At 46.4% G+C, this 27,045-nt stretch overlaps 1 protein-coding gene across 1 annotated transcript in view; it reads left to right on the top strand.

Moving 5' to 3' along the window:
* Positions 1 to 4,849: 4,849 nt before the first annotated feature.
* The window catches only part of BCR (breakpoint cluster region), a 116,210-nt gene continuing 94,014 nt past the window's right edge, over positions 4,850 to 27,045 (top strand). The window contains exon 1 of the mRNA XM_015416719.1: positions 4,850 to 6,176. Within this exon, the coding sequence (XP_015272205.1) occupies positions 4,850 to 6,176 (1,327 nt within the window). The remainder of the gene's footprint in view (positions 6,177 to 27,045) is intronic.

Here is a 27,045-nt window from a genome sequence, read left to right as displayed (position 1 = left end):
ATATTAACCAGGGCCAACCCTGCTTAGCTTCTGAGATCTGACAATATGAGGCTAGCCTGGGCTATGCAGGTCAGGGGAGCACAGTCTGGTTCTAGTTATACAGCTAACTTTCAGTTGGTTAGGCCTGATGAAATGGGCAAGCTACTAGAGTGGTCCATCACGTCTTGGCTTGACCCTGGCTCCTAATGGCTAATAGTATTGTGCTATGCTGGGTTGGTTGACTTGGTCCAGGGCATAATAAATGTCTGTGTCGGAAGGGACAGTTCTCACTATTTTGAAAGAAGTGGTTGTGAGACCTCTCCTGAATAAGGCCTTGTGACGTCCTCCTTATTGGAGAGGACTAGTTTCACTTTAAAAGTGTTCTTTATTTTGTTTTACTGGGTATATACGGCTGCCACCAGGAAATTTTAAGGATTTCCAAACCTTTATGCTTTTACTTTTACTCTTACTGGTTAGGTAGACCGAGTTCAAGGCTTACGAGGAACTGTGGTCCTGGGAAGTATTTCTTTCAGAGCTGGTATACTTGAATGAAAGAGGATTTATTGAAATAACTACTAAATAAGAGGGTTGTACAATGTAACTAGTAATGTATAAATGATGAACAATTGCTTTGGTATCACACAATCTTATCCCTCACTGACAGGGATCTTTCAGGTAACTTTGTAACACTTGTTTCACTCAAGGTCATATATGTTCACTGTTTCTCTCCAGTTTATCAGGACATACAGCCTTTCCTATAACTTGTCTTCAATTAAACTTTCATTTACTTTTCCCTATACACTCAGCTTTCCTTCTGTTTCTCTGTCTCACTGAACTACCTCAGTTATCAGCTTATAACTGCTTCAACACAGAACTCTTGTCTCACTACTAACTGAACATCAACTGTCAACATCTAACTCAAACTACTGACTGACTCACATACTCATCCAACCAGATTCACTTCCAAAGCCACTCCCCTCCTCTGTCAACCACCAATCATACCACACTGGCCTCTTTCAACCACTCTAGTCTATCTACCACAGCCATGCAACCAAACTTTTAAAGACACACACACACACACACACACAGAAACAAGGAATTGTTACAGGCCTCCGTGGACCCTAATGACCTAAATAACTACTGCTAATATTCCATTTTGGGGTAGGGTGCTCAAGTAGGTGCTGGGGATACAACTTCAACTAGTCTTGGATTAGATAGGTTATCTAGGTCCACTTCAGTCCAAATTTAGGCCTGCATGTGGGATGGAGAAAGTCTTGGTCATGCTGAGTAATGACCTTCACCAGGAAAGTGACATGGGAGTGCATCCTTGTTGAGTCTCCTAGACTTCTTAGCAACTTTCAGTACTATTGATCATGTTGTCCTTCTGGAGAGGCTGGCTTCATTGTGATTGGGGGCCATCATGCTTTGGTGGTTCTACTTTGCTTGATTGGCTGATGCCAGAAGCTGGTGCTGGGAGACTGCTGCTCATTCTGTGCCATTTATACTATGGGGTCTTGCAGGATTTCATCTTGTCTCCCATGCAGTGTAACATCTACAAGACTATTGAAGCCTACTCTGATCACATCTAGGTCAGATTACTATAATGTGCTGTATGTGGGCTGCCCTTGAAGATGGTCTGAAAACTTCAATTGGTCCAAAACGCAGAGGCCGGGTATATGGAAGCACTACTTGTCATTAAGGAGCATTCCCCTTAGATGTTTGAAACTCACAACCAATGTTCCCTCTAAACTGTGGAGTCTCGTGAGCAAAAATTCTACTTTAGGAATACCATAGCAACCTTTGAGTTTAGGGAAATAGGTGGCTTTTGCCCACAAGAGGGCATAGGAGAGACTGGTTACCTCAGCACTGCCTTGTTGCTGGCTCCCATATTAAACACAAGAGGGCTGGAAAGGGAGCTTGGAAGCTGTAGGGTGCCCTAAGGCTCATCAGTGAAGACTGAAAAGGTATGTGCTGTTTTTCAGCTCCCCTTCCATTGTGAGCATGCATGTGTGAGAAACAGGCAGTTTGCAGTGCACTTGTACTGAGTTTCTGATGTAACTGAAGGCAATATAGGAAAGCTAATCAACAGTTCCATCCCACTCCCTTGCACACTGCAATGTGCATTGGGTTTCAGTGTATGAGGGTTAAGGTTGTTGTTTAGGGACCTGAAATCCATTTTTTTGCATTGTAGAATCCTAAGTCAATTCTCTCTCGTTTGATTAGCTGGTTCAGGGCCTCCAGGGCAATGGGAAGCAGCGCTCCACTATAAACCCCTTGAAGAAAGACTAGATGTATATCTGCAAAGAGCGCACTGTTTCCCATTTAAACTCTAATGCAAAAGCACCGTAACACCCATAAGTCACACCAACAACAAAGCACAAGCAAGGATTCACCCTCCCTTTGATTTTTAAAGAGCTCTCTGAAACACCTTCTGACACACATTCTTTAAGGTCTTCCCCTGACAGGAATACTTCTCATTAAGCAGAGGAGTAAAGAATAGATGCTTTTGAATTATGGTGCTGGAGAAGACTCTTGAGAGTCTCTTGGACTACAAGGAGATCAAATCAGTCAACAATCCTAAAAGAAATCAACTCTGACTGTTCCCTGGAAGGCCAGATACTGAAGCTGAAGCTCACTTTGGCCACCAAGTGAGAAGGCAGCACTCACTGGAGAAGACCTTGATGCTGGGAAAGACTGAAGGTCAAAGAAGAAGGGGACGGCAAAGGATGAGATGGTTAGACAGTGTTATTGATGCAAGGAACATGAAATTGAGCAAACCCCGGAGGACAGCGGAAGACAGGAGGGCCTGGCGTGATGTGGTCCATGGGGTTGTGACGAGTTGGATTCAATTGTGCGACTGAACAACACCAACAGAAATGAAAATTTGCATTCGATAAATCAATTTGCCAAAAGGATGCAGCTTTAATAATACATATTGATAAACTAGAAACATAAGAGGCAAAAATATTTGATGGATTACTAAAGAACTACATTAAAACTCAAGAGGGAAAATTCATTCTAATGCTTTGGACTTTTGACAATTTTTAGCCTTGGATCTCAAAATATGTTGTAAATATTAATGAATTACCTGGCATCCTCTTGAGTCTAGCATCAATGTTAATGAATGACTCACTGAATGCAACTCATGTAAGTTTTACACACATTTATTTTGCATGCCTCTGGCTCACTAAAATAAGAGAGGCAAGCCACATCGACGTTGCACTGCTCCGCTGAATGTGGTAGATTTCAGACCTATTTAAATGAGCTCTGTGCAAACATGTGGGTAAAATGAAACAGGGGTGCCCAGAAGAGGTAGGTAATTTTTTAAATCAATGTGTAAACAGAGACATAGAGGGAAAGTTTATGTGGGAGATTACAAGGAGAAGCTGCAAAGTGAATGAACAATTCTCAAGTGTTTCTGTGTTCACTGACCTCTTTGGGTCTTCCTATTTATGTTATCAGACTTGGCTGCTTGCGCAAATTGCTTCCTCTTTGCGCAAAATTACTTTCCTATGGGGCCGTGCAGATGGAACAGAAAGCATTGGGAGCAGGCTGTTATTTTTGCCTCTGTGTTGAGGCCAGTGGGGTAGTTTCACTTACACCATTGCTTTTGCCAGTGTAGAACTGATACTATTGTAGCATCAGGAGGAACTTAGGAAAGCAGCTAAGTCCTGCTCCTCCTTCAACACCACCCAATTCTAGACTGACAAAATGCCATGAGTGATGTGGTGATGTTGGGCCCCAAGACAAAGCAGATGTGAGTGGCCATGGCTGATTAGGCTGCCAGAGCCCTGGACAGGGTAGGCATGAGCAGCAGTGGGAGCCTACTCTTCCTCTTCTTCTCCTTCCTCTGCTAGGGTTGTGGGGCCGTGCGGGGTCAGGCCCCCCCCCATTGTGTGGCCCAGGGCATTCGCCCTGGTTGCCCTTGGCTAAGACTGCCCCGATGATGGTATTATGCGGCAGCATCCTACTGGATCAGAGCACTGGTCCGCCTTGTCGAGCATCCTTTCTCACACAGTGGCTAACCAGTTACTCCGGCAGGCCGGCCAAAAACAGGACATGGAGGCCGTACAAAAAACACGACTCCTGAAATATTACGCAGAACCATTTGTTGCCCGTCCTGTGTTCCGGGCTGGTAAGACTGGTAACCTCACGCACTGACAGCGGTGAAAATGAAAACTGAATGTAGCACTCGAGAATAAAAGACCGTAAACACACAGAAGGAACGGCCCGGCCCAACCAACTCCGTACTGGGTGCAAAACTCGGCTGCGGCCTTCCTCCTCCAAGGCCGACTCCAAACTCTAGCGATCGAGAACTCTGCTTAGGGTCGCGCGGCGCCAGCCCAGCCACCTGTACCTCAAGGGGAGGCCGGCTCCCGCGCGCTCTTGGGGGGGGGGGCCCGCGCAGCTCCTCCTTCCCACTGCTGCCCCTTTAAGGGGCCCGCCCGCCCGGACTGCTGCTCCGCCCCGCCCTCTCGCTTCCCTTCCTGAGCCTGCCAGCAGGAGAGCCAGCCCGGCGAGCCAGCGATGGGTAACCGCGACCCTACGCAGCGCCAGCCACTGGGGCGCAGGACTCGTGGGAGCCTCGTCACGGGATAAGTGGCTGGGCCGCCTGATCCGTGGGTGTGGGTGGTTGGGGGGAGCAAGACCGTGAGTGGGGGGCGCACGCGGCGGAAGAGCCACGGGCAGGCAGAAGCGGCCCCCGGCCCCACCTCGGTCCCGGTGCGCGCGGGGTTGGGGGGCCGCTCCCTTCCCTCTCCGCCTTGTCTTCCACGCGTGTCCCTTTGTTTCCCGTCGGCCGGTGCCGCGCAGAATGGGCAGCGGGACTGGCTGAGCCCCGGGGGCTGGCGCGCGCCCTGAAGGCGGCAAGATGGTGGAGCCGGTGGGCTTTGCCGAGGCTTGGCGCGCCCAGTTCGCGGATTCGGAGCCGCCCCAGATGGCGCTGCAGTCGGTGGGCGACATCGAGCAGGAGCTGGAGCGCTGCAAAGCGTCGATTCGGCGCCTGGAGCTGGAGGTGAACAAGGAGCGCTTCCGCATGATCTACTTGCAGACGCTGCTGGCCAAGGAGAAGAAGAGCTACGACCGGACGCGCTGGGGCTTCAAGCGCTCTTCGCACGTGCCCGAGACCGACCCCCCTGCGCCGGCCGACGGCCCCCCTCAGCCCGAGCGCGCCGGCAAAGGCGCCGGCGAGGAGAAGCTGAAGCGCGGCCTGGAGGACGCCGAGGCCCGCTGCGAGCCCGACGTGTCGCCTTCCAAGCATCGGCCCTCCTCCGGGCGCCGTCTCCCGAGCGGCGGCAGCAGCAGCAGCAGCGCCGACAAGGAGGGCGCTTTCGAGCCGGTGGGCAAAGAGCGGGCCGCGGCCAGCAGCGTGGCCGCGCTCCGCTCCAACTTCGAGCGGCTGAAAAGGGCGCCGTCGGACGTCCCGGAGAAGCCCTTCTACGTGAACCTGGAGTACCACCACGAGCGGGGCCTCGTGAAGGTCAACGACAAGGAAGTCTCGGATAAGATCAGCTCTCTGGGCAGCCAGGCCATGCAGCTGGAGCGCCGACGAGCCCTGCCTGCGCTGCCGTCGCCCCGGGCCCGGCCTGCGGAGGGCGTCTGCGCCCTGGACGGCGAGTACGAGGACGCGGACCTGAACCCCCGCTTCCTGAAGGACAACCTGCTCAACGCCAACGGGGCCGGCGGCCGGCCGTCTTGGCAGCCGGTGGACTTGCAGCCCTACCAGAGCATTTACGTCGGCGGGATGATGGGCGACCCCGAAGGCGGCCGAGGCCCCCTCCTGCGCAACCCCAGCGCTACCGAGCCCGAGAAGCACCTCACCTGGCCCCGGCGCTCCTACTCCCCGCGCAGCTTCGAAGACATCGGCGGAGGCTACACGCCGGACTGCAGCTCCAACGAGAACCTCACCTCTAGCGAGGAGGACTTCTCCTCGGGCCAGTCCAGCCACGTGTCGCCCAGCCCCACCACCTACCGCCTGTACCGGGACAAAAGCAGGTCTCCCTCTCAGAACTCGCAACAGTCCTTTGACAGCAGTAGCCCTCCCACCCCTCAGTCGCAAAAGCGGCACAGGCAGCAACAGGTCATCGTGTCGGAAGCAACCATTGTGGGAGTAAGGAAAACGGGGCAGATCTGGCCCAGTGACAGTGAGCTGCTGCCGGGGAGGCCCTCTCTGGACAGTTGTTTCCATGGAGACACGGGTGGGTACCTTCTCTCCTCCCCCCTCCCCTTAGCGTTAAAGCCCTTGGCCTAAAGGTGGGTTTGCTGCAGCAGATGTCATTGCATGGCGTGTGGTGACACCTCAGCTGTGGTTTCACATGATTCCTGAGCTGAGACTATAGGAGAGGGGGCAGATCTTTATATCCAAAGCAGTTTGCTATAATTAAGGTCAAAATGCCACAGGAAACTGAAAGCTTTAGCTGTGTGAGGTTAGATGTTTGGGCCACATTTCCAGACAGTGCCTTGATCCTAAAGAAGATGGCCTGCATCTGAAGGAGTCCAAAATGCTCAAGCCAGAATGTCTGTGTCTTACGTTTAGTTATGCAGACCTTGCTGCTGGATGTGGTTCCTTGTGTTGAAGGAAAATCCTCCCCCACTCTATTGTTCTGGGTCACTTCTGCTTTTATGGGTGGGAGGGAGTGTTTCTGCTTTGATTTGTTGTTGATGCTGAGAGAAAGGGAGAGATAATCAGGATTCTTCTCAAACCATCTGTGGTGTCCAGTCTGGCCTGGTCCCTTCTTGAGGTTAGCATGAGCCCCCCCCCCTCCAGTGTTGGCGTTTAAGTTGTTGGGGGCAAATGGCCTGGCTCGTGTGCTTACACTTTCAGGAGCAATTCACTCATTGGGCCCCTTTTCTAATTTGTGCTTTGCTTCCTACTGACTGATCTCTGGATTGTAGAGTTGGTGTGTATGGGGAGGGGACGCAACAATAGAATCCTTAGTTCATGGCGTGATATCTGGGCTACAGTGGCCTTTTTCCACTCTGGATATTTCTGAAAGTTGTCTGGTCCCTCCTGCTTAACTGAGGCAGGCTCCGAGGTGAGATTGTTCAGTAGACTGAGCTCTTCATTCTCCAGATCAGCAGAAACGAACAAAATGGGCCAGGGAGGAGAAAATTACAGGCAATGGAGCATTCGTGGGCTTGGCTGTGCTCAGTCAGTCCTTGGGTGTTGCTCTGTGTGGCTTTTTCGCACATTCCTTAAGGCAAAGCCTACCCTTGACCTTGGGGGGCTGTGGCTGGAATGTGTGTGATTTGTTTCTAGAAAATTGCAGTGGGATTTGAATAAATAAAGCACAGATGGGGGGGGAGCTGTTGTGGGGAGAGGCAGTTATGGATCAGGGTGACAGCACCCATGGGACTTAACTCTGCTCTTTTTCCCCCAATGACATTTTCCCACTTGAAATGGAACCTTTATCGGCTCTCCCCTTGTGTGTTAAACTCTTGAATGGAGGTGGGGAGAGACTGGCACGATATGGATGCTGGTTTAAGTCTAGTGGGGCTTGAAGCAGTTAAGGACAAGCATTGTTGATCAGGGAAATGTTGTGGAGGGTGGAAATTAACTCTTGTCTCCAGGAGCATGGACCATTTAATCCATAGTTTTCTCTTTCGGATTCTCCTTTGCAGAGCATCTTGGGGGAAGGGGGTAAATAGTTGCACAGAACTCCAGCTTCATGTGTAGTTTGCCCTTCTGAATCTGGCATCTGTCTGGACACTGTTGAAATAAAGTGATCAGCAGTGAAATCGCAGATTTATTGTTCCTGCATTCCAGTTCTGAGCCAGTGACCTGCTGCCATAGCTGTTTGAAGTTGTCCTGACAGAGTGCCAGGTACTGTACATTGCACACTGGTGGCTCAGCTCCTGCCTGGTGAGTGGGTTTAACATCCTGTTTCTAAGCTGCAGCTCCTGGTGGAGCTGAAGGAGGGGAAAGATTGACTTGGACACAGATGGGAAAGGCCTTGCAGAATAATTTATTTTTCCTGCTATTAAAATCCTGGTGGCTTTTTTTTAAAATCAGGAACTCAGTGCAGTTTAGGGCTCACCATTTTAAACGTGCAGTGTGCAAAACAGTGGCAATTAAAACCTTTATCAAGAAATTAATGAAGGGGAGAGTGTTGCAGAGTGTGTTGTGCATGAAAGAAAATGCCTAGGCAGTGGAATATTAGACTGTATTTTGACAGGGTTTTTCCCCCCCCCCCCAAATCAAATGGATTTGTGTTGACCAGCTTCATTTTTCTGTTTTTCTTATAAGCTTTTGTCTCCCTGTAGGAAACTGAAGACCCCTTTTTCTCATCAGGTCCACATTTAACATTCCCTTTTCTCTGCCTTTGTTGGAGGGATTGAGTCTGACATCTGCAAACAGCACAGAATTCCTGCAGAAGTGGGGAATCTCCCCAGGCTGAAGAGCTTGTAGGAAGGGGGGGGGCTGTCTTCATGTTCTTGAGCTGTTCAAGGGCTATTTCCATTCTTGTCTGTGCATTTGCAAATCTGTTGAGGCAAACACAACTCTAGGGTCCTGTTGACTGGCAGTTGTTTGGAAGTGGGATCTTTACGATCACATTAACCTCTGCCGATCCCCTGTTATGTGAGGGAAAGGCTGTTTGGGCCTTAAGCTGGCTTTTGTGCATACCAACCCTTATCCTCTCTCTGCCTTCCTTCCCCCAGTCAGATTAGAGAGAGTAGTATGCCTTTTTCTTTTTTTTTACTCTGGGATTTCTCAGGTCTTGTGGATCTTTTGTGAGTCCTTGAAGGAGGAGGGCTTTGAAACTGGGACTAAATGCTGATTGAAGCTGAATTGCAGCCATCTGTCTAGTGATGCTCTTTAGTGGGCTGGGGAGCCTCCCTGAGTTTTCAGTTTCTTCATAAGGAACAAAAGGGTGTAGAAGGGAGAAAAGGTAGCCCTGGCTCCTGATGGAGGGCAGATGCAGCTGGTAGAGTTGCTGCTGTAGGGAGGCAGGTGCTTTAACATCCAGTTTTGAAAGCTTTTTGTCTGTCATGCTAATGAAGAGACTGTGTCCTGGCCCTTTCAGAAGAAGCTTAGGGTAGAAGGAGGAGTAGGAGCTGGTTTTTATACCCTTGGTTTTCTCTACCCTATGGAGTCTCAATGTGGCTGACAATTGCCTTCCTTTCCTCTCCCCACAACAGTCACCTTGTGAGGTAGGTGGGGTGGAGAGAGTCCTGGGAGAACTGTGACTGGCCCAAAGTCACCCAACAGGCTTCATGGGGAGGAATGGGGAATCAAACCCGGTTCTCCAGATTAGAGTCTGCCACTCTTTACCACTACACCACACTGGCTGAGGGAGCTCTTTCTCCTCTCCCTCCCACAGCAGCCTAAGATGGTAGCTGCCAGTCACTCTCCAGTAGGCCTAGTTTGGTGCCCGTGCCTTTGCTACCAGTGATGGCCCTGCTGTTCCCACCCCCACTGTTCCATTTTATTTATTTATTTATTTATTACATTTCTTTACCACCTCAAATGTCCCGACTGAGGCAGTTTGCAGTTAAAAAACACAGTATATTAAAGAAAAAACCCATGAGGCAGCTTTTATTTATTTAAGATATTTCTTTGATGGTTTTTCAGAGCCTTGCTCAAGGTGGCTTACAGTTAAAACAATATTAAAAACAAGCCATTAGACATCAGAAAAACTATCCATAAAACAGGCGGACCATTAAGAAGCTGGTAAGATAAACCCCCTAATTAAAAGCCTGGGTAAAAAGATGAGTTTTTTGGCCTGGTGTCTGAAAGAAAGTAAAGTAGGTGCCAGGCGAGCCTCAAGGGGGAGGATGTTCCAAAAGCAAGGTGCCACCACGGAAAATGTCCTGTCTCTGGTTGCCACCCACCTCACCTCTGAAGGCAGAGGCACAGAGAGCTGGGCTTGAGAGGCAGATCTTAACCAGTGGGCTGGATAGTATTGGAGGAGATGGTCCTTCTAGTGCCCTAGTTCCCCTCTTTGCTCAGAGAGAGGTGGCTGTTTGAGATTTCCATTACTAGCTTGCACTGTATTTTGGCCATTGCAGAGTTTCAAAAAATGGGTGAAGGGCTTCCATTGCAAATCCCTTTTGAGCCTAAGCAGGAAGTGGGGTCGCTTCTGGAATACTCCTTCCGTCTTGTGCCTTGTCATATAGTGGATACTCTTCCTCCCTCTGACATCAGGGTTCCCATGGACTGGAAGCAGCCAATTTCAGCCCTGGATTCTTCAGTTAGTGAACTGATTCCTGGGTGGCTAGCAACATTAAAATTGCCATTAAATGTACATACACAAAACAACAGAAGAATAAAACATGAAATATTTTATTTATTTATTTATTTATTACATTTATACCCTGCCCTCCTGGCTATGGCCGGCTCAGGGTGGCTTACAGCAGCATAAAAACAACAATAAATAGTATGATAATCCTAAAACCATAACAATCACAACATTAAAAGGTGCTAACAATGATAATCCAATTACCAATAAACAGATAACAATTTAACATTACATCTGAGATGGCGCTCAGACTTGTGTGCCATCCTAGTGGTCGATCCCGATCTAATGTTGTACGGGTGGCTCAGGCTGCTTTAAGAATTTCCGGGGACAGAGCATTCTCTCCTGGGGCGGCTCCTAATTGAATGCCTGGTGGAACAGCTCCGTCTTGCAGGCCCCGCGGAACTGCATAAGGTCCTGCAGGGCCCTGATCTCTTCAGGGAGCTTGTTTCACCAGAGCGGAGCCGCCATCGAGAAAGCCCTGGCCCCGGTTGTAGCTAGCTTGGCATCCTTTGGTCCAGGAAGGGTGAGTCGATGTTGAGACCCTGATCGCAGTGCTCTCTGGGGAACATGTGGGGAAAGGTGGTCTCAGGTATGTAGGTCCTTGACCATAAAGGGCTTTAAAGGTAAGAACCAGTACCTTAAAGCGAATTCGGTATGCTATCGGTAGCCAATGCAATGCCTTCAGCACAGGCTGAATGTGCTCCCGTATTGGAAGGCCCATCAACAGCCTGGCTGCAGCATTTTGCACCAGCTGTAGCTTCCAAATTTGCGATAAGGGCAGCCCCATGTAGAGAGCATTACAGTAGTCCAACCTCGAGGTGACCATCGCATGGATCACCGTTGCCAAGTCGTTGCGTTCAAGGAAGGGAACCAACTGCCTAATCAGCCGAAGATGATGAAAGGCCGACTTGGCATTGGCTGCTATCTGGACCTCCATTGTTAAGGAGGCATCCGGGAGCACTTCCAAACTCCTAACCTCCGGTGTTGGCACCAATGGAACCCCATCAAAGGTCGGGAGTGGGATCCCTACCCTTGGTCCACCCTGACTCAGGCACAGGACCCCCGTCTTCGTCGGGTTCAGTTTCAACTGGCTCAGCCTAAGCCAACCAGCCACATCTTGTAACACCCGGTCAAGATCTTCCGGTTTGGAGTTGGACCGGCTGCCCAACAACAGGTAGAGCTGGGTGTCATGTCTCTGTGCAATCTGGGCAAGGGGGCACATGTAGATGTTAAATAACATTGGGACAGCACCGCCCCCTGAGGCACTCCACAGTCAAGTGGGTACCTCCTGGACTGCTGTTCCCCCAGCACCACCCTTTGTCCCTAGCCTTGGAGGAAGGAGACGAGCCATTGCAAGGCAAGCCCCTGAATCCCAACGCCAGCGAGGTGGTGGGCCAGTAGCTGATGGTCAACCGTGTTGAACGCGGCCAACAGGCCCAACAACAACAGCACTGCCACTCTGCCTCGATCCCGATGCCTCCAGAGATCATTTGTGAGGGCGACCAGAGCTGTCTCCGTCCTGTGACCCGGGCGAAAGCCGGACTGGAAGGGGTCTAGGAATATAGGGAGGGGTTGTGGCTGAGTGATAGAGCATTTGCTTGGTGTGCAGAGTATCCCAGATTCAGTCCCCAGCGTCTCCAGTTTTTTAAAAAGACCAGAGAGTAGATGATGTGAAAACCCTGTATCTAAGACCATGGAGAGCTGCTACCAGAGTAGGCAATACTGACCTTGATAGATCAGATGTCTGCCTTGGTGGAAGGTAGCTTCATGTGTTCTTGTACAGTTTGCAAGAAGTACTAAAAAGGATAAGCTTGCGCCTCTCTGTTGTCTACCTCACCTCTGTTAAAGAATGGAGCTGGAGTAGGACTGTGGATTAGACTAATGGCTGGACAGGAACATAGAGAAGAAGGTGGTCCTTTTAAAGTGACACAGATCAGGCTATCAGATGACCAGCACTTGGTCCAGGAGCCTATAGGAGGGCAATGAAGTTGCAAGACCAGGGAGATATCTCTGTAGCTGGAACCACAGCAGTTCTGAGCCGTTGCAGTTTTCCAGCTGTCTGCAGAGTGCATTACAGTAATTAACCTGGATGCAATCAAGGCCAAATCTTTGCTTATGTCTGGTGCAGAAGCTTTTGAAATCTGCAATGGTCCCTGTATGTGGGGTTGGGTCTGTTTTGGGATGGCTGTAATTGAAACTGGATGTCGGCCCAGAACTTGAGCAAGCCTTCACGTGTCTGTCTCAGTCCCGCTTTCTCAGGCCTTAATACATACAAACTGGGAAATGGAAATTATTGTGGTCCATCTGTGATTCTGCTCTGTTTTTTCTCCTGTCACATACTCTTGTGCTTCTGTCTGACAGATGTAGCTTTTCTGCATTGGGATGGGGACAGACTCACTTGTGCAGCTGGTTAAAGGTACTGAGTCCAATTGGGAGCAATGGTGGCCTCTCATTTGGAGGGTTTGCAAGTACTTTGCATTCCTGGCTATATAAGTAACACGCTACCTCTTCCTGTGTGCTTTTGGATTTATATGCTGCTTTGAGCTAAGGAGAAAGACGGGTCATAAATATTTTAATAAAAGTAAATTAAAAACCTGGTAGCAGAACCAGGTAGCATGGCCCATGCTGTTGGCACTTGTCCCTGAGCAGCCATGATACATTAAATTTCTTTGCCTCACCTGTCTCTTGAGCATGGACACTTTAAGATGCTCCCTTTCTTGGACTGCCTTGGCTTCAAAAGCTGATGCTACTGTGCTTGGTTGGTGGCAGTTCATGGGGTTAGCAGCCAGTCTTGGATTTTTAAACTGGTGCATCTTCCTAAGCTGAAGTGTGGGTTGAAGTCTCTCATGTTCTCACTGTCATTAGCTGTCACCACTGAGGTGAGTGAGCAGAGGCTAAACTGCAAATCTTGTGTCCCTCCTCCACATTCAAGATTGTTGCTGCCCTATTTCTGAAAATATGGTACTGAGCTGTACATGGATGGTCATGTCAGATTTGCACTTGTGGGTTGTGCCGCTTGTCAAGTATGTAAAGGTGTGTCTCCTCTGGGGGATCTACTGAGTTCTTGTGACATGGGAAATAGGTTTAGATGTGCCAGTTCTACATGTGAACACATCTGAGATGTGAGTGCTATCTCCACAAGATGACCAGAGTTCAGATCCACACTCAACAAAGAACCTTGTTTGGTGACCTTGGGCCAGTCACTGTCTCTTGGCATAGGCACCTTCACAGAGGAGAAGCAGAAGATAGATTTAGGTGGGTAGCCGTGTTGGTCTGAAGCAGCAGAACAAAGTTTGAGTCCAGAGGCACCTTTAAGAGGAAATTTTTTAAAATGCTCACTCCTACCTTTGGTTGCCCCAGTGAGGTTTTAGATGTGAATCAAGGAGTGCTGTGTTCTCTTCTGCTTGAACTTCCACCCTTCCCCACCCCGCAAGGCACTGAAGCGTCAAGCTTGAGTCACACAGGGAGATGGAATGCCCCTGGAGTTTTTTGCCCCCCTCTGATGGTGTATTGTTTTGTATATCAGATTTGAATGATGTTTTCAAATGGCTCACCTCAATTTGGAGCCAGTATAGATTGGTAAACTTTGTTGTGTGACTCTACTTGATTGTGTTACTAAAAATGTAGTATGGCTGTGCTCTTTTTTGCCATGCATTTTTCTATGTGGACGGTCATTTGTAGTTGTAATCTGGTGACATGGAAATAAGAGCATACTTATCTCATGTATAGAGGTTCATGATTAGTCCTCCTCTTCTGTCTTACTTCCCCGTCTTTAGATTTTTTTTAAAAAATATTTCTTTATTATAATTTTTTCATCGAAAACATTTATACAACAAACACAATACCGTGTGTGTGTGTGTGTATATATTAGGGCCACAATTCATTTTTTTGGGAAGGGGCTGCCTACCGGCACCCAGTGGCATACGTTCTGTTGCTGTTCTCTCCGGGCGGGCGGGCTCTGATGTTACTTCCGGCGCATCGGATGGGCCGACGGCATCCTCGGCAGGCTTCAGCTGGTGTCCCTCTGGCGCTCGGCTGCTCCGACTGCAGCTCGGCCAACGTCCCTCAGGCTCCGCCGTGCTGCGTCTTCTGCGTCGTCGCGTCATCACAGCTCCGACTCCAACCGTCGTCGCCACATCCTCAGATCGTCTCTGCTGCCGCCATTACTCCGCTGCCGTCAGTACTGCCGCTGCCGCACTCCTGGCACACACCGTCAGGAGGTGGGTGCCCCCTGCCACCTATGGCAGGTACCCATTTGTCTACTCGTGAGTACACTTCCAAGCCGCTGGGTGGGCGGGAGCTGGGGCTAGGGCCGGGAGCTCACCTCGGCCACGGTGGTCTCCAACAGCCGTAGCGGCTGTTCGCTGGTAGAAGGTAGAACATTAAACTATCACATCAACTGAGTTCCTCAGTAAATTTCTACAGAATCATTTATAAAACGACACATCATATTATGTCTCTGAGTATTCAAAAAGTTGCCATCTGCTTATACAGTACATTCACTGGAATTATATCTTGATCAGCCAAATATGTTAAAACCGGGTACCAAGTGGCTACAATTTTTGAGTAATATTTCTGCTCGTTTGAGAAAGCTAAAGAATATGAGAGTTTTGCCATTATAAACTGATCCGATATCTTTGCATGTCATTGGGTTATTGAGGGAGGAGTATGATCCTTCCAATTTGAAGCAATAACTAAGGAGGCTACAGCCAGCAAAATAGCAATGAGTTCTTTCATTGTATTACACATTGGTATATCTGGCCAGTAATGCAGTTGGAATACTTCAGGAGTGAAGGGCAATTCTGTCGTCATGCTCTTTTTTATATGTGCCCTTATTTTGTGCCAAAACTTGTTTATAACAACACACTCCCACCAACAGTGCTTATGTGATCCAATTTGACCACAATTTTTCCAACAGCTTGGTGAGTTAGTTAAATTCAAGTCTATTCGGTATTAGGTATCAATAAGAGATAACTTTAAAAAATTGAAATTTAATATTACAAATTTTAGAAGTATTGTTGGGGGAGGCCCAGACCATCTGCCAAGCTTGAGGTGTTAAAGAGAAGCCATAATCTGCCTGCCATTGTTTTTGATATTTCAATGGTCTGGATAAATCCGGGGTGATCAAGAGCTTATATATTTTTGATACTATTCCTTTATTGGTACCTTACATATTTTTGCTAAGAGTTTCGAAGGGGGCCTCTTAAGTGTTCCTAGAGCTTTCATGTGTGTCATCATAGACCTGACTTGAAAATATTGAAACCTGAAAATGGTTCTCAATTTGAGATTTGTCTAAGAATCCCCCTTTCTCCTGTAAATCTATAATATGCATCTGTCTGAAATATTTCCATTTCGTGGAAAAAATCTCTTGTTTCTCAGCTTCAAACCATTGATTTTATAATAAGGGAGATAACTGAGATGTATCAGGTGCTAAGTATGGGATCTGTCCCATAATTTTAATGAGACAAAAAGAAACTCATTGAGATAATTTCAATGTTTGTTTTTGCCAGATTACCCCCTGTCTTTAGATTTCACAATGCCAAGTATCTATATATTTACAAATATGAGACTTTTTGAGGTGTATTGATGAGGTGTATCCCTGGCGTGATCTGGTCCATGGGATCGTGAAGAGTCGGACTCGACTGTGCGACTGAACAACAACAAAATTCCATTAGAACTGGTGGTTTATTTAGCTCTCTGTGGGGAAAAATATCCTGGTATCTCAGAATTTGTGCTTACTCATGTTATGTTGTGTGTGTGTGTACAGAATTTTTTATTGTGATATATAAACTCATGTGATTTGTCATTTCACAATGATTGTGTGCATGTGTAGCGGCAGAGGGTTTTTTAAAAAGCAAAATCCACTTGAATAAAGAGTATACTTATATTCACTAAGGGGTTGCTTTAACTTCTCATCCAGGCATTGACTTCTGTAAACAAAGAACCAGGAAGTAGTGACAAAACACTGCAGCAGTGCCTGTAAAGAAATTCAGAACTGACGACTTTGCTCCATAGCAACAAGAGGCATTGGTAACTTGTAAGGGTGGAGTGACAGCAACCACAGAATAGTTCAAAATCAACCATGATCTATGTTACAGTGCTTCAGCCCACCTCTAAGACTCAAGTGTAGCACCCCACACTTCTGATGCGGTAAGAGCTGCTTTCAATATGGGACAATTCTGGATTGTGCTCCCACTGTTACTATGGTAGATTTATAGTAGCAGCGGAGTTTCCTCAGGGAAGGGTTGTTCTCTGTTATCCCATCATGCTTGCCATTCTCCCCTTCTTTGCTTTTGCCATTTAAAAAAATCTGTAATAGGTGTGTCACTATAGTGTCATAATGTTATAGTAATGTGCATACTATTGATTTTTAAAAACTGGCAAAAAGCCTTGTGGTAGTAAGATGAGAAATGGACAGAAAGTGGTGCTAGAGGTGGGTGTGGGAGTGCATAAATCTGCATCTTTGTGTCTACACTGTGACCAAACCCACTTTGAGCTCAGGCTACCCAGAAAGATTGTACCAAAGTGGGTTTGGGAAAGCAGGCTGTGAGGTAGGGCAAAACCCAGAATGTGTACCATTGCCAGAGGATGTTGTGTGGAAGCTGAAAAAAACACCAACATTGTGTGTGTGGGGGGGAACACAGTACCCTAATCATCTTATTTTCCCTCAAGTGGTTGTGTAACAAGTCTATGTGGTGAGCTGTGGCAGAATTTGAATGTTGCCCCTCAGGCCAGGCTTGTGCACTTATGTGTGCACTCATTGGTGGTGTGGTGCTGGAACATAGCTGTTCTGTTGTAAAATGAAATGGCATTTTGGTTCTTCTCTTTCTATGTGTAAAGTATTATGTATAGAAGACTTGTGTGTTTTGTTTTGTTTTTTTAAGAAATCTTCAGAGAGGCAGTGTGCTTATAATGATTTGGGGATCAAATCTGGTCGTCTCAGTTTCAAGTCTCTACTCAGTCATGATGAGGCTCTCCTGCTGACTTGGGGCCAGTTGCTTTTCTCCAGCCTAACCTACTTCATGGGATTGTTGTGAGAATAAAATGGAGAGGAGGAGAGAGCGATATATGCTGCTCTGAGCTCCTTGGAGAAAGGGTAGGAAACTTGCAATAAAAATAGCACATGAAAAAGTGAGATTGTTTTCTCAAGTTCACTGGTGATGAACTGCCCATAGCTCTTAGGATATGTATTTGCAGAGCTTACCAGCTTTGCACAGGGAACTTGCCGGTGCCTTCACCTCCAGACTGCTTCCCTTCAATGGGAGGCCTGTCCTTGGACATACACTCCCACTGGCTGTGGCTGGTCTGGAAGCGGTTCTCAGGTCACCTGCTTCCTGAACAGAGGGTCTCCAGTTGGAGAGGGCTTCGGCTGCGGACAGTATAGAAATGAAATAAATAAATAATATATGACTATTCCAGGATTATCAGCCTTATCTCACCCTGCCCTGTTCATGTCTACCTGCTTGCGTCCTTCTCACTTCTCCAGTCACTAGACCGGAGAGCCAGTTTGGTGTAGTGGTTAAGTGCGCGGCCTCTAATCTGGGAGAACCGGGTTTGATTCCCCACTCCTCCACTTGCACCTGGCTGGATGACCTTGGGCAAGCCATAGTTCTGATAAGAGCTGTTCTTGAAAAAGAGCAGTCTGTCAAGAGCTTTCTCAGCCCCACCTATCTCACAGGGTGTCTGTTGTGGGGAGGGGAAGGGAAAGGAGTTTGTAAACCGCTCTGAGACACCTTTGGGTAGTGAAGGGCAGGGTATAAATCCAATCTCTTCTTCTTCTCTCAGTCTTGTGTCAGACTGCCCCAGTGGTACCAGCTACAATTCTCCTGGTTTGTTTTCCACCCTATTCTGATTTCTCATCTTGGACCTCTGGGTTTCTGTCAGCATCTCTGGGAGGACTGATTCTGCTCGGCCACTCAGTGTTGCCAGAATGTTGATGATATTATAGTACTTGGCATTTATACAATGCTTTTCAGTGGCACTTGCTTCTACATAAATGTGTTGACAGTCTGCAAAAATTCATGCAGATGATGCAAGTCTATGCAAAACAAGTAGAGTGATGTGTGTGATTTATTCCAACATAGATTTTCTTGTTTCCTTGGTGGAGAATTTGATGAGTTTCTTTGTGTGGGTGGTGATGCAGTGTGCAACAGTGTGCAACATGCGCTACACATGCTCATGTGGATGAGCTGAACTCATACACAGTTGAATTAGAGTGTGGAAAAGAAATCTGAATGTTGACCACACTTGGATTGTGAGCCACTGTTCTTTCAGTGAAGGGATGGGCTCAAAGCCTGCTGATTTTTAGACTGAGCCATGCTGATGATTCAATATCACCACCAGGCAGAGTGAAGAAGGAGAATATTTGAGGAAAACAAGTGGTTGGACGTGAACATATGCTCCAGCCGTGGGACACCCTCATCATGTTACAAATTGTGGAGCAAATTTACTGGATGTCCTGCTCAAATTAGAGGGCTTAGTTGGTTAATTATATGGTCTATAACAGATTGTGTGGTTGAACCTGCATAAATGGATGTAAGAATTTAAAAGGTGGTTTTGAAGGAACAAAGCCACAGCCAGCACAGTCGTAGAAGAGGTATTCCTTCCTGTGCTTGAAGGGGAAAGATGCCTCTTCTGAAGTGGTAATTGTTACCTGTGCTTTTAGAAGTCTTTTATTAAAAGAAGGAGCATTTCTGACAGATTAATCAAGGACACCTCTTTACCACATTACCTAATAAATCAACTAAAATTAGGAACCCCAGGTTCCTTGCTGGGTGTGTTTTTGAACTGTAAATCACCTCAAGAAGCTTGTTCATAGATTCATTAATATTTGCTTATATCAGTGGTTCACAAATTGGGTGGTGCCAGCCCTGGCGGGCGGTGGGATTAATGGGGCATTAAAAAGCAAGGGGGCGGGAGAGTGCTGGAGGTGGGTCTCTTCGACTGTGTTGTTCACTTATTTACAATTGACCATGCTGGAGCCTAGATGCTGGCAAATGGTACTGCCAAGTTTCTGCCTCTGCATAGTGCTGAAATCTGGTGGAAACCATCACTAGATGCTCTAGTCAGGCCAGTATACCATGTGCGTTTTTGTCTCTGTCATTTTTCAAGTTTTTGCTGGTTAAGTCATTAAAATAATTATATTGAGTGTGGTATTTATTTTCTTATATTCTCGGTTATTGAACCTGTTGCTTATGAAACATGCCTTTTAGCTATAAAAGTGCTATCTTTGTTGCAGCCTGTCCAATATGAATATTTCTAGGTTATATAAGGATTTAAAGTTTCTCAATAACTGATTTCAAAAAGGGGGGAAATGTTTTTTAAGGAAAAATTTGGGTGGTAGAAGGAAAAATTGAGGTAATTGAAGGGTATCACTGGATCAAGTTTGTTGAATATGTTAAACTAAAGTTTTAATTGGATTTTTGAATAAATGTGCAATTAAATGTTACTGTTTTGGATTTTATTCTTATTATTTTCCTCAGTGGATTGTGTAAACCGCTATTCTGAATAATGCTGTTATAGGGTAAGGTATGTGGCACTGGGGATGAGTTTTTCCATAAAGCCAAGGGAGTGCTGGCTGGAACCACTGGCTTATATGGTCAATTAAAAAAACACCAAAAAAACAGCAACAGGCAAAATTGGCATAAAAATCCTGTTTCAGCCAAGCATTAGACAGAAAATTCAGCAATTTTAAAGTTTAAAACGATAATAAATATCACGGCAGAAGAACAAAAACCATTCAACTTGGACCAGTTCTTGGATCAGATTTTTTAAAAAAGATATATTTTTTTTAAAGTGGTGCTGAAAAGTCAACAGATCTGGTGCACTGTGAATGGATAGGGGATGGAGTTTCAGAGGCAGTGCCACAGAGAAGTGGCTGTCCACTTCGCCCCTTTGAGGCAGGCTTTCTGGTGGTGGAGTTCTTAGCCAGGGAGCTCAAGAAGCCTATTCCGCAGAGCAGGAGCCATGATGGAAAAGGCCTGGATGCTGGTTGACATCATTTTACACCACAGAGAGACCAATCAGTAGAGATTAGCTATGGCTGCTAAATACAGCTTCCTTAATTGGAGACAATCTGTACCTCTGGGTGCTAGAGACAGATAACGGGGGATGGCATCTCCATCTTGCTCTTCTTGTATCTTCCTAAGAGCATCCGGCTGACAAAATGGACCTTTGGGACTGATTCAGCATAGACTGTTCTTACGGGTGGAAACTGTTGTTGCCAAATGTGGACATGGCCATCTGCAGTCTCAAGTGGCCCTGTACAGGAATGCTAATTTTAAAGCAAAATTCTTTGCCAAAGGTTTCAGGAAGGGTTGAGGTCATTGATTCATTGGCTGTTGGTATTTCTGCTCAGACCTGCCCTTGGAGTTTGGCTGGTGATGCCAGCACAGAGCCTGGTAGAATTCTATCTATGTGTATTGAAAGACGTTGAGAAGTATGACCTGGAAGATGCAGTAATGATTTCATATCCACTGCCAGCCTTGCCTTTTGTGATGATTATAGGTTGCCTTTATAAATTGGGTTTTGTCATGCCCTGAACCCTGGCTCGCAAGAAGAGGTTGCAGCATATATGTGTTTCATAGCTATAATTCTAAAGGAGAAGTTTCTAGTTTCTTTAACAGTTTTGTGTTTCAGGTTGGCATTTGACTGCTTATGAAGGGCAGCTGTAGTACCAAAAGGAGAGAAGGTGGGATTACAAACTTCTTTGTGGAAGGGTTGTACAGAATCGTGCCAAATCTGAGTGCAAAGATGCACAAATTATAGTTCTGTTTTCTAGTAGGCGAATAGTATTACAGTTCTGAATAGCATTTGCAATAAACTGCACAGTAGGTGGTCTCTTCTTGGAGTCGTGAATACCTGGGGCTGGTTTCTCACTTGGTCTTTGTGTGTCTGGATTTTTCAACAGTTAGCAATTCATCATATCTCCAGTGAATAAGAACAGCCTGATTAGATATTTTATTTTCCATTAATATTAATTGTTGGGTGTTTTTTTTTTCCATCATAGTACAACCTCTGCAGTTGAATGTCTGATAACAACTGTGACACATTTTGTAAAATGATTAAAGTGTAATTTTTTAAAATCTTGGGTGGTGGAAGGCTGCTCAGATGAGACCTCCTTTTATAATGAGGGGGCACAAGGGCCCATAGCTCAGTGGTACGGCACCTGGTTAGTATGCAGAAGGTTCCAGGCTTCATCTCCAGAATATCTAGATAAACTGATCTGAAGAGGAAGCCTTCTCTGCCTGGGGTTTGTTTTTGAGAGTGACTGCTGGTCACGATGGTTGGTACTGGAACAGATGGATCAATGGATCTGACTCATTTGAAGGCAGTTTTACAGGTTCAGCAGATAAGTTTATATTTCTTACTGGTAATCCAAAACAAATTACTCAATTTGAGCAGAGAGACAAATAATAAAACAGTGGTGTGGTAGGAAGGCAATTTTATTCCAATATGTTAGTAGCCCCTACATGTTTTGCATTGAACTTCCTTAGAGGGATCTGTGAAACATGAAAACAGGAACACTCCCACTTTGCTCCAATTGGTGTGGCCCATTGTTCTCTTCAAATTGAGCAGATCAACTGTTTAATTTGGGAGAAGGAAGACATGCATTAAAAAATTTTTTTAATACATCTGCCTTGGATTTTAAAAAATCTAATAAATATGTTTTTAACAATAAAATAGAATAGAGGTCCTTTATATTAAATAGTTTAATCTGGAACCGTTCAGGAAGGTTGGCTGTCTTACTTCATGACTTGCATAACCTTGTTTAAGATTTGTGTAATCTTATTTATGGAGATCAATAATGAGAACCCAGAAACTGCTGCTGAAGGCTGATGAGGATGATCACTCTAATGAGCTTAAATGGAAGGAATAAAGGGTTTAGGCTACTTATAATATGGTTTTGATTTGCCCCATTTCCTACCCTCAGCCCAATTCACTCTGCTGTGGGCTTTTCCAGGGCTGCATTTGTGCTATGCAAACGGCCATCAAAAGAAAACCCTCAGCCATACTATGGCTCCGGTCACACGGGCAGGAAACTGCGGGGGGGAAGCGTGGCTGTTTGCCCCCGGGGCAAACTAACCCGCCGTTAAGCGATCACACCTTCTGTGGAGGTTCCGTGGGTAGGGAGAGGTGCCGATCACAAGACACGCCTGCGCGCAACGAAGAAGCACGCGGTGCGGCAAACTCGTTGTCTTTTTTTGTGTACACGATGAATGCGCATGCTCCGTTGGGTGCGTGTGCGCATCCACGGAGACTTGGGGGGGGAACCTTTTCCGCAAGGGGACATGGGCGGGCGCCAGATGCCACCGGAAACGCGATCAGATGCCCGCCCTTGCCCCGCGGTTTCCGGAAACTAGTACCTCCGAGGTACTAGTTTTTTGCTGCGTGTTTTCGGCAGGAAGCCTTGGTTGTGCCACGGAAGCACTACGCTTCCCAGATGTGCTGGTGAGATCGCGCCCGGAAAATCCGCCTGTCTTCCGTCTCTCTTGCGTGGCTAATGTTCCGTGTGACCGCAGCCTATGTCTGCAGAAATGTTTTTAAAGGTATTTGTACCTTGCTTTTTCTCACCAGGCGCAGTCCAAAGCTGCTTACAACATTGTTCTCCCCTCCTCCTTTTTATCCTCACCAGTTTAAGCTGAGAGAGAGAGTACTGTCCCAAGATCACTCAGTGAGCTTCCTTAACTCAGAAGGGTTCAAACCTAGTCTCCCAGATCCTAGTCTGACAGTCTTAACCACGATACCACGCTGGCTGTCAGAAATGTGAAGCTGACAGTAGAACTAGAGCAACAATCTTTTTTCTGCTGTGCCCACTGGCTACTTTTACAACACAGAGTTGGAAGAATAAATTAGGTGATGATGGTGAAAGTCTGCTCCTCGGGCCAAAGGATGAAAACCTTTTCCAGAATTTGCCATATGGCTTGGATGTGTGATGCTCTCAAATCTGGGGCAGTGTGCAAGAAATTTTGGCCTAAATATTGGACCAGGGTATCAGAAAAAGCTGTGGAGATCCGCTATAAGTGGGAGTAACATCAGTAACTTCATAATTAGTGTTGTGCTTCTCATGAGAACTAGAATGCTTCGTTTGTAAAAGCCAGGATTTTGGGGACACACTGAAGCATCTCTGCAATGGCTTTCAGGAACATGAGGTACATGTTCCCAGCCCCTGATAATGTCCGCCTCAGCACTGTCATAACATGATCAACTGCAAAGATTTCCCCTGTTAAATATGACAGTACCCAATGGAAAACTTGAGCAGATCCCTAGGATAAAATGTCGTAATAAATGAAGCTGTTCTTGGTTGTATCTGTTTTCTGGGCAACTTGAAAATCCTGTTATTTGTGTACTGCCATTTGGCCTGTCTTCTGCAGACTCATTCCTTCATCTGGTTTGCCTTTAAAAGGGCTTTCTTGGCAAGTGCAGCTGAGGCAGCAGTAAGCAAGTGTATGAATAATCTTTCTAACAGGTTTATTCTTCTGTCTCTGGTGTCTAAGTGGATTTCCCTATGTCATCTAGGATTGCCTAAGAAGCTGATTGTGGGAAAGTAATTTCTGTTCCTGGTGTGTGTCCCCCACCATTTAAACTTTCATCCCATTGGGTACAGCTATATTCTTTTGGATAGCTTTCTGCAGCAAATTTGATCTTTGTGTGTGTCATTAACGGTGGAGGAAATTAAGACTGGGGGTTACCACATCTCATGGTACTTCAATGTCCACAGCTCTTCTGTATTTTTACAGTATACCGTAGCGGTCTAGTTAGTTAGTTTTTGCCTGTGACACCCCTGAGATTATAATTTATTTGGTACAGTGACTAAAGTGTCAGACTATAACTGGGAAGACCTTGGTTCAAATCCCACTCAACTGTGAAGCTCACTGTGTGAACTCATGCCTCTTTAAGCCTAACCTGCCTCCCTGGGGCTGTTGGAAGGATAAAATGGTGGAGGGGAAAACCACAAAACCACTCTGAACTCCTTGGAGGAAAGGTGGGATAAAAATGTGATCAAGTAGAATCCAATACAGTGGAGTACTCTGTGGGGCTGCCAACAGCTGTGGTGAATGTTTACATGCTTAATACTGTTGAAATGGGCAGCAGCCTACAAGAAACCTGTTGAACCAGTTGGTTTCTAACGTTGAACCTTGGCTGGTATTGTGTCTGTTCTAATGTTGGCTTTCCACACTTCACACATTCTCTGTCATTTCTGTAAAACCTGAAAGTGTGGAAAGGCCTTTAACCACTTCTTAGCCAGTGGGGGTGTTTACTTCTGGTTTACTTTTCAGGGAGTTTCTCATCCTTAGGACAATGGGAATGGCTGTTATTGGAACCATATGAATAGCTGATGTCCTTGCAGTGACATTGTGTATGCTGTCAAGAGGGTTGGAAGGGAGTTTTGGTTTTCCACCTTCCTTCCGTTCTGTTGCAAACAAGTATGTCCTGCTGGGTGTCATTGCTGGTGGGGAGGGAGTCAAGGTAACCTTGAGTCTAGAAGATGACTTGGGCTGTAACAGCTTCCTGCTGAGGCAAGTTGGGTGGGTAGAAGGCCCTCTGTTCTCTCTCAGAGCTGAGTTAGCTTTCTGTGAGGAAGAGCAGTGCAGGAAAAGGTCTGCTTGTGAAGGACACTGATTGATTTTAGTAGACATAACACAACTAGTTGGTGCTTGCAGGAGCTGGTTGATGTGGGAAAAGAGGCAGCCAAGAAGATAATAAGACCAATGGAAATACATTTATTTCAGATTGGTGGTTTTTTTTAATTACAATTTGTGCCTTCAACCATTAGGCAAATGAAACAATATACAACTACTAAGATTGCACGGTGCTAATTTTAAGACAATAAAATCTAGTAAAACAATATCTGCAGCAGGACCACAAGGATTCCTTACAAAATTTAAATTTTCATTTTTAAAAAATTGCCTGTACATTAACAAGGGGGTAGAAATCTCCTCAAATCAGTTCCATAAGAATGCAGGTTAGGTATCAAATTGCAATCTGAAAGCAGTATTTAAATAATAAAAAATGCAGGCTGCAAGCCATGAGAAATAAGTGAGTTCAGATTAATGGATCCTTGTATAAACCATGTGTTCTACTGCTAAAGCTGCTTTAGGTTGCAAGAAATCCTCAAACACAAGCTCTGTTGTCCAGCAGAGATGGCATCTGCTGCACCGGACCTTACTCCAGTGTAACTAGTTGGTGCCTTATGCTCTTCCAGCCATGACATCAAAAGTACAATAATAGCAGCAGAAGAGAGCTGGCATAGCAACAGTGACGGCCTCTCCCACAGATTCCCTAGCAACAAGGTAAATGCATCTCTCCCGATGACACCCCCACATTAACTGTGCACAAGACACTATGCAACCTGCCACGGTAGCGAGAACTCCCTCAAGTTTTGCGGCCAATAGCCATTCTCACGGCATACTAGTCCGCCCCAGAATAAGTTGGCCTAATGTACAAAAGAATGTTTGTGCACTCAAATATTAGAAACCCATTCATGAATGCCCCCCTTCTTCTCAACCAACTGAGCGTACCTTTCTTGGGACCCACAGAGTTTCCTGTGTGCCCAGTGTTAACCCAAGAGCAGTTAGTTTCCCTGCAGCAGGATGGGTTAGAAATAACAGTGGGTCCCTTCTAGGCAGTATAGAAACTTTTGGTGGTGGTGTTACTTGGGGCTGCTTGTTCAGGAACAGCCACAGTGCATTTCATACAGCTGATAGCCACTAGTGAACTTGTGGGACGGGGGACAGTGGCCATTGCTTCTTTCCCCCATTATTCGTGTCCTTGGGTTTTAAGGGTTGTCCATTTATGCCTTGCAGTATGTACAACACCTGCAAAATGAGCCTCTGCATGCCAACTGCAGTGCTAGTAAAATGTTAGCCAATAAAATGCCACTGGCCTTAACTGAAGAGTTTCATTCCTTTTATTTTTGTTTTGCCTAGAACCTCTGCCACCTCCTTGCTTTGGTTGTTTTGTGATACTTATTTTTGTCCTGCCCACCTGAATATTCTAGTGTTGCTCTTGTACAGCATCAGGAAACTGTAAGTGGAAGATTTTACTGATTTCTGGTCTCTTTCTTTTCAATCGCTGTTTTTCTTAAGAAACCAGCCCATTTTCCACTTGATGAGAAGCAGACCGGGTGTCCAAACCTATTTCTGTGCTGTTGCACTGATTTCCAGCCAAGCTGGCTCTTCTCAGCTTTCGTTTTTGTTAATACAGAATTTATGTGGTATTTCATTGCTTGGAACAGCCTGATTAGCCCAGTTTGGCCCGAGCTCATCGTGGCTTGGGAGCCAAGCAGGTTAGTACTTGAATGGGAGACCACGAAGGAAGACTGGGGCTGCTACATGGAGCAAGGCAATGGCAAATCACCTTTGCTCACCTCATCCCTGAGGAACAAATTTTATCAATAAGCAGTAAGCCACAAACAGTAATGGCATCAAATAAAATACAGGAAATACTTGAAAGTCTTACTATGAATGGCGTGTGTACAGTAGTGACAATGAAGTTCAACTCCTGTCAAAACTCCCCCAGTTGTTTCATGCACAAGGGGTCAGAATGGAATCTTGCAGAATCCTGCATACTTGTTTGTCTCCATCCTGAGCTGGCTGGTCCAGGCTAGCCTGATCTCATCAGATCTCAGAAGCTAAGCAGGGAGGTCTTGTTAGTACTTGAATGGGAGACCACGAAGGAAGACTGGGGCTGCTACATGGAGCAAGGCAATGGCAAATCACCTTTGCTCACCTCATCCCTGGAATGCCTTGTGGGAGGGGTCACCATGAGTCGGTTGTGATCCGAAGGCATGTTGTTCTCTTATTGGTTGGAGAATAGATGTATGTTT

The sequence above is a fragment of the Gekko japonicus genome, unplaced genomic scaffold (assembly GCF_001447785.1).
Source record: "Gekko japonicus isolate JY-2015 unplaced genomic scaffold, Gekko_japonicus_V1.1 scaffold16, whole genome shotgun sequence".
Classification (NCBI taxonomy): Eukaryota; Metazoa; Chordata; class Lepidosauria; order Squamata; family Gekkonidae; genus Gekko; species Gekko japonicus.
The sequence above is the reverse complement of the archived record's forward strand: the minus strand, read 5'-3'. Positions and strand labels throughout refer to the sequence as shown.